The sequence below is a fragment of the Arachis hypogaea genome, chromosome 7, assembly GCF_003086295.3.
Source record: "Arachis hypogaea cultivar Tifrunner chromosome 7, arahy.Tifrunner.gnm2.J5K5, whole genome shotgun sequence".
Taxonomy (NCBI): domain Eukaryota; kingdom Viridiplantae; phylum Streptophyta; class Magnoliopsida; order Fabales; family Fabaceae; genus Arachis; species Arachis hypogaea.
The window spans coordinates 11,639,735-11,648,088 of NC_092042.1; the positions used below are offsets into that span (position 1 = coordinate 11,639,735).

The following is an 8,354-nucleotide window of genomic DNA, read 5'->3' on the forward strand; positions in this document are numbered from 1 at the left end:
GGTATCAACAATGTGTTTGCAACTTTAGCTGGGGATCTTCATCCTATTAATAAAATACGAGTATTGATACAACCAAAACTTTTTTTATTGCGTAGCTATTGTGTCTTCTCATAAGAGACAAAATGTTATTGCCAAACCTAGTTTAACTCTGCATTGTAACAGAAAAAAGCCTTTAAACAAATATTTCTCTGACTGTGAATCTGGCATCGTAACCTACTATTGTTTGTCTACATCATCTTAATCAATCTAGTACATAAAAAAAGACGACTTAAGTGGCAAGAGTAACACCATCATTTAAGTCACTCAATTTTTGAATTGGAGGACAATTTCTATGCCAGCCTATATTTATTTTTTAAAAATTAGTATATTTTAAATTAGACTGTAAAGAATATACTAACAGGATTTATTATCACAAGGGATGGTCATTCCCATTCTAAATATAAGTTTGTTATAATTTTTTGAAAATGATGTTTTTAGTTCAAAATAGAAAAGATAAAATAATGAGGATGATTTAAGCAATTATATTATATTGGAATTCTTGTATTTTATATTAGGACATCAGTGTATTAATAAGTATATTAATAATTCTCAATTTTATAAAGGAGCAGTTTGTGGTAACGTTAATAAATTATTGTCTTGTATAATTTGTGGATCTTTATTGGATATTTTGGATAATGTTAATGTTATAAAATTAAAATTTTGGATATGTTTTGATGAAGTTAATTTTATGGAGTAATTTTTTTCAGGTTTTGAATTCTTTATAAATTACTTTTTGTATTTTATGATTATTATTTTTTATATGTTGTCCAAGTTATAACATAGGAGTGGACAGTGTGATTAGGAAATTAGGCGGCCGGTGTTTAAAGTTCCTCCAACATCACATGGCTTGCTTTTTTACATTATGGATGTAATTGTTGTCGTTCTCTCCACGCCCAAAATGCCTCTTCAAAAGATTTGTCCTCCTACCAAAAATCTAATTTGAGCCAGTTAAAATACAAAAAACACGATTAACATTGGAAACAAAACTGATGATCCCCTAACAAAAACAGCCCAACGCTACCAAAAATTAGCCCAATAAGTAAATTATTATCATTCACTTTCATCACATGAAGAAGGGAATTACCTTCGTCACCAGAGCATAACCCTTTTTCTAATTGTGTAAGTTCTCAATATTTGTAATTTAAATGTTCCAAAATAACGGGTTTCAGTTGTTCAATCTCTTTAGTCTTTTCCCCTTTTATTTGTCAATTTGGATTTATAATTTCAATCATTTGAATATAAAGATTTTTTTTTAATGTTCAAAACATAGTTTAAGATGTTTGAAGTACAAAATTTAAATCTCAGCTCCCTCTCTCACAAATCTATTCTCTTTTTTCTATCTTTTTCATTTTGGTAATTTTGGTTTTGGTAGTCATTATCGTCTGCAGATTGCAGCGGCTGACGAGGACTGCTACCAAAGGGTGAAGCAGTGGTTCTGGTAATGGGGGTGTGGTGCTATGGTTCTGGTACAAAAGGAAGAGACAGGTAAAATCAAAGTGTGTGAACTTGTAAATAAAAATAAATTTTCCGAAAATCGGCTTTATTATCAGCTAAATCTTAGTTTCGTAATTAGAATCATAAATTCATAATTGATATGCTACGGGTATACATCCTAGTATATAAAACACATTCATGAACAACTCGGCATATGAATTATTCCATCCACCTGTGTAGTGAAAATAGTGTACACAGAGACTAATGCCGTGTTTGTTTAGTTGGCGTGTCCACCAATTTTGAGACACAGTGACACACTCACATCCATGTTTCATATTTGGTTTTCAAATACATAAAATAAGCAAAGACACGGTGGTATATATTGGTACACAAATACATAAAATTTGTGTACTGCCACTTTATTGAGACACTAAAACACAAAGGAAGACATAAATTTTTCCACTTTTATCCTTAATAGTAGTGACTCTGGTGATTTTTTTTTTTTTGGGGGAGATAAGAATAATATTAATATTTGCAATTTATGTTCTGTCTTGTACATAAGTACCAAACAAAATAAAATTTGTGTCCCCTTATATATATGTCTTCAATATTTGTGTATTTGTGTCTATGTCTTCATATATATAAACCAAACACAGCCTAATCTCTCACTGCCCCGCAGACACTTTGATGGATAGGGCACCTAACCTGGAGTTTTAGATTTTTTTTTTTTTCCAAATCCGATTCTTAGTTAAAAGACAATGACTCTACTCTGCTCAACCATGCTATCAATTAATAGTTCATTCCCCGCAAGCAAGGGTAATAATTAACTGGGTTTCTATCAATAAAAATCTGATTGTATTTTTACACCTTTTCCGTGTGTATCTCTTCAATCTCATGCATCTTTCATTCTTCTGTAATTCAATGCACAGTTGGAGTTCGAATGAAGAGGAACTGTCACAATGGGAAAAAATAAAGCCATGTTAACAAATATTAAAACAAAACTAGCGAGTTCTATGGTAACTAGTTTCGTGAATACCTCAAATGATTTTCCTGATCGCTCATATTCTAGCATGCTTAGTGCAACTTGACAGCTTTGAGAGACAAGAGGCTCCGGATCTGCTGTAAACTCCTCAAGAAGGGCTACACTTTGGTCATCTAAAGGGTATAGCAAAAGAACTTTGTTAGAAAAGTGTAAATGAGGGCATTTAAATGCTGAGCACAAGCCGAATTAGCAATAAATTATTAAGCAATAAACTAATATATGTCCAGTTGGTTAGCTTTAAAAAAAAAAAAAACATCTTATTAAAGATAATGAGATAAATTAAGCTTCCCGAGTTAAGCCCAGAGTCATCTTGAAATTGACAGCTCGTACTAAAATAATCTCCGAGATCTCAATTACACCAATTATGTCTAGATTAGAAAATGTGCCACCTTAGTTCCTAATGGCGTGATAAGTCACTTGATGGAAAAGGGACGAGGAAACAACATGGTACACTTTTGCCAATCTGAGGGACATAATTGATACAATTAGAATCTTAGGAACTAATTTAGTGCATGCGGCCAATCTGATGGACCACTTTGAGGCTTAACTAAGTTTCTCACAGAGAGACTAAATTAGACTTGAGCTTAGTTTATACATAATACGGATTAGGGAACAGCCATAAATTACCAGAAAAACTGTCAGAAAAAGTATATACTATTCATCTGTTTATTGTAGAATTTAATTAAGAGACTAGTGGCTAGAAAATCAACTGATAACAGAAAAATATCCCATCAATATTTCAAGAAGATAATAAAGGTTTTGACTTTTGGCTAGAAAATGTTTTACATTTCAAAGTGATTTCATGTAGTAACAGTAAGATGCTTCTCCAAAGTGAAGGAGATTATCTATATCTCTTCCAACTAGAACAAGTAACTTGTATGATATTTTAGTTTGCATAAATGTCTCAAAAACTTGCAAATCACTTTGACTATAACTAGCAAGTATTGCCAGTTGAATGGTACAAGAAGCATTATTCAACCTGAATGAGAATGAGGTTACTTTTGACCAGTCACAACACAGATGGACAGAAGCATTAAAAAACTAGAATTTGCAATCTCAATTCACTTGGACTGCCACTATTTCTCCTTGATTCTATATTAACATATGAATTTCATACAGTATATGATATTATTGCACTTCTACTAGACATACATGGCATCACAAAGATCACACTCCTTTAACATATTGAATACCTTAGTGCGTAAAAGATATCACAACATTTAGTTTTTAATATTTGGTTTCAATACCTGCAATTGATCCAAGAGCTTCAGCAGCTTCATGTCTAACCATTGGGTGCTCATTCACATCTTTAAGTATGTTAGATAGAGCAGCTGAAGCAGCTTTGTCTTGCAACTGACCCAGAACATACGCAACCTAAAAAATTGCCAAAAATATAGGCATTTGCATTCAAAGTACAAAAGAATATTTGGGCATCTTCAAACAAAATAAAATTTACAGAAAAATAAAAACAAAGAAAAGAAAGTGTACTTATCAAACCTCATGACGTAGAAGAGCGCCTTTTGAACCCAATGAATCGATAATAGCAGCAACAGCTTCCTCTCCACCATCATTTCTAATTGCAAAAAGAGCTGCATATCTCTCATACATCCCTTTTTCTTCATCCAGAAGTATTTCCCTGATTTGATTAAGACGGCTTAGCAAACCAACTATCTAATGTTTAGTTACACAAGGTTCTATCCATTAGCATGAACTGGACAAACCTCAGTTGTTGTACCGAGGTACAAGAGCATGTCGGTGCGGCTGGATCAACCGACTTAAAAGGTGAAATATCAGTTGTAGATGAATCATCACTATTTCCAGCATCTTTTACATGTCGAATACGTTCAAGAGCCAACTCACAAGTTTCGCGGACCTCCTGAGCCGGATCTAAATCCAAACTACTCTTCAGCAGGGGAATGTTACCGTATGAACCAATAGCACCAAGTGCTTCAGCTGCCTATGCAGTTACAACAAACACAATGCTCTTAAAACTGGAACAATTTGCAAAAACAAGAACAAGAACAAAGAGCAGGGCTTCGCGGAAACTACCTCATGGCGAACAATTGGATGCAAAGAATGGTCATTTAGAACTGCTGCCAAAGCTGGAATGGCTTCGGTTTCCTGCATTTGGCCCAATGCAAATGCAGCTTCATGTGCCAACAAATTTGATGAATCTCTCGTGGCTGCGAAGTAAAAGTAGCTCTAATCAAAACAGCGTCGACGTTTATACGCTACATTTATTATTGTAATTCCAAAACAAAATTGAAATTACTTTAATAAATAAATGAATAAAATCTATAACTTGCTGAAATGCAATAATAATAATAATAATAATAATAATAATAATAATAATAAGAAGAAGAAGAAGACAAACCAAGAATGAGGGCATCGCGAGGGGCGGGGCCTTTGAGGTTGCGAAGTGAGAAGAGGGCTCTGAAGCGGTCAGAGATGGGTTGTGTGGAATCCAGCAACAAGTTACAGAGGAACTTTTCGGTGTCCTTTGACGAAGTGAAAACAGCGTCGTTGGAGGAAGCCATCATGAATACAAAGGGAGTTTGATGCTTCTTGTTGTTCACTTGTTGAGTTGTTCTGTTGTGAATTTGATTCTCCGTCTACAGCTTCTCTTCCAAAGAGCAACGCCGAATCCGATTCTCGCAATAACAGTCACACACAGAAGACGCAGTACACTATCCGGGATTCGCGCCCTAGGTAAATAAATAAATAATATAAATATAGCAAAAAATAAATTTTAAATTTTAATTTCTAGCATTTTAATGTTAATAAATAAAATTATCCTTTAATGTATATTTTGTTATTTTTTGTATTTTTATTTATTATATATTTTTCAATAATATTTTATTTTTTTGATTAATTAAAATATTATTAGACGTTAACTTTTGAAAAAGATTAAGAACATTCAAAGGGACTGTTTTGAAATTTTTAAAATTTCTCAGATTGAGATTTTTTAAATTCTTCGAGAACTGTTTTGCACTTCACTCTGGAGATTGCTTTGTTCAGCTCGCACACGTAGACATTTAACAACCACATATACAAGTTAACGTTCACGTCAGCTATCACCGTTAGTGACTAACGGAGAGAGACTGTATTGTCTAAATATTACTCTAAAATAAATAATTTTGATTAGATGAAACAAGTTCTATCATTTTACTAAATACAAAGGCACAACATTATCGCCATGCATATATTAAACTTTCGGCGTGTGGTTGGGAGATTTATAAGAGCATAACAAAGCACAAGCATTCAATTCATAGACCCCTTCTTGGTGCTTTGCTTTTCTATTTGAACCACTTCAAGACCATGTATGATCTACTATAAGTTGTTTAGAAAAAGGAAAATCTTCATTAGGACGTTGCGCTGCATGTTTAGCACGCACCTCCTCAAGCTTTAGCATTTCTTCTTTCTAGTAATAGAGACCTGTATTGTTTTCAGTTAGTTTTCTTTGTTTCTTTCTCATGTAACCAAAAAATTTATCGTCATTCAGTTAGTTAATTATCGCCAATGTTTTAAAACACAGTTTTGTTTTCGTAAGAACAAAACAATTCGTCAGTCGGAAAAAAATCAAGTGATTTTGTGAATCTTCCTTCTTGCATACCTTGGAGGTGTACTCTATCCTGTCATGATGAAATCATTTCGCCTAGGAATTTAAACTAATAGAAAGATGTACATGAATGGTTATATATTTAACACACCTCTTCAAGCAAGAACTTCTTTTAAAAATACTATTTGCACGCCAAAATCAACCACCATATATTTTCTACTCTGGTGGCCGATTTTGGTGTACACCTATCATAGTTGAACTTCTTTTGGATTTACTTAAATCTTTTGCATAGATTTTTTCTTTTTATTGGTCTTATGCTGAAATTCTTTCTTTTGCATAGTTTTTATTATAGTGGATTATATCACTATTGTATTGAACAAATAAAAGCTCATGCTTCAGTATAATTTTAACAAAGATTAGATTGATTATATTGAACAAATAAAGCATGATTTTAATAAAGATTAGCAATATTTTCAGCAGACAGCAGACTGATCCCAATTTTAACAAGAATTCAGCAAAATTTTAACAAAAATTAACAAACTTTTCCAAATATTAACAAGGATTATCAAAGTTTCAACACAGCACAAAAAAACAAAACAGAGCATAGCCCAGCAACAGAGCAGAGTTAATCATTCAACAATTCAATCTGAGTAGCACTAGCAGTAGAAGAATCCTAAACCTAAGAACAAAGAACCAAGAACGAAAAATTCAAAAAAGAAAACGAAAAAATCAATCTGAGTAGCACTAGGAGAATCCTAAACCTTCGTTCTCACTTCTGAACAAAGCATAAAAAAACGAATAACAAGCACTAGCAGTGAGCACTGACCTTCGATCTGAGCAGTCTGGGCAGAGTATGACGGAGAGCGGTTGAAGGCGACGGCGAGCAGCATGGCGAGCAGACGACGGCTAGCAGACAACAACCACTGTAATTCCTTCTTCTTCACTTCACCACTGACGAGTCAGGAGTCAGGAGTCAGGAGTCACGAGACAGCTTCCAAGGGCGGAGACCGAACAGACATATCGTACAGAAGACAATGGCGGCGTCGGAAGTTCAAGGTCGTCCTGCTCGGCGCAGCGACCGCAGAGTTCCACAACTAGTGCTCTGTGATACGGCTAGCAGAACGGATGGCAAAGAAAAAGGGATTCAATGGCTTGGGCGACGGAAGCATGCCTGGGGAGGCGAAGACGACGGACACCGAGCTGACCTCGAGGAAGAAGCTTCGATTGGTGAGAGAGAACAGGGGTCGGAGACTTGGAGCACGAGGGAAGCTAGACGGACGGACGGACGGACGGACGGCGGACTGTGAGTGCGACGGACGATAGCAGTGTGCCACTGCTTTCAGCGGCGGTGATGGCTAGGGTTTTTTTTTGTCTCAGTTTCTGTGATTTCTTTCTGAATGAATGAAAGAAAAGGGAGGAAGGCTGAGGGGGCTGGGAGAAGAAACGAATTAGGAATTTCCGAATCTGACCCTTTCGTGTAAACCGACCGGACGGTTCTCTAGCAATTTTTAGAGCAGCGGTTTCTCAGCATGAACTGAAGTCATCGAACCGCAAAATCTTCCGATTTTCAGTCAGACCGGTCAATCCGATCCGATCGATTTTCAAAACCATGAGAAAATAAAAGTAAAGTTTGAGAAGGACGAAAGAATAAAATACCAAGGTACTAAAATTTTATTTAATAAAAAACACTAATACAATGAACTGAAGTCCACCCATGAAATTACACATAGCACCCACGAAAATAGTAAAATACAACTATATATAGCAAAGTAGTTTTACAAGAAACCATCATCATGTAAACACTATTCTACAATTTATTTTATTCTAGATAAGAGGTGGATCACTATTCTTCAAATTGTAAACACAGTCAAACATAAAAATATGTGGATAAGGGGAGGATAACTATTTGAAAGGTACTTAATTATGCAGATAGAAAAATGATGGTGTATTGATGATTCAGAATAATAATTATAAGGAAATTGGGAGAATAAATTATCATTTGTATTTATAAAAGATATAAATGCTGATAAATGTATCCATATAAGAATAAAATGATAATTATAACCATAGAAGATGGCTTCTGTTCTATGGGTACAATTATCGTTTTATTCTTATATGAATACATTTGTCAGCATCTATATATTTTATGGATACAAATGATAATTTATTCGAAATTGGAGTTATATGAGTTTGTAGTATTATTTAAAGGTAAAATAAACCAATAAAACAGTGATATGAACTAAAAAAGAAAGCGAAGTAGAAACGCAGCAATGCTCGTCG

The 8,354-nt window shown here is 34.5% G+C and overlaps 1 protein-coding gene across 1 annotated transcript; it reads right to left on the minus strand.

The window, feature by feature from the left end:
* Positions 1–2,035: 2,035 nt before the first annotated feature.
* Positions 2,036–8,013, minus strand: LOC112702473 (deoxyhypusine hydroxylase). The gene is made up of 8 exons (XM_025753521.3): positions 6,901–8,013; positions 4,890–5,220; positions 4,565–4,698; positions 4,237–4,472; positions 4,013–4,151; positions 3,763–3,889; positions 2,510–2,628; positions 2,036–2,424 (listed from the first exon to the last, which is right to left on the minus strand). Exons 2-8 carry the CDS (start codon positions 5,053–5,055, stop codon positions 2,392–2,394), a joined length of 954 nt encoding a protein of 317 aa, XP_025609306.1. The 5' UTR covers positions 5,056–5,220; positions 6,901–8,013; the 3' UTR covers positions 2,036–2,391.
* Positions 8,014–8,354: the final 341 nt, after the last annotated feature.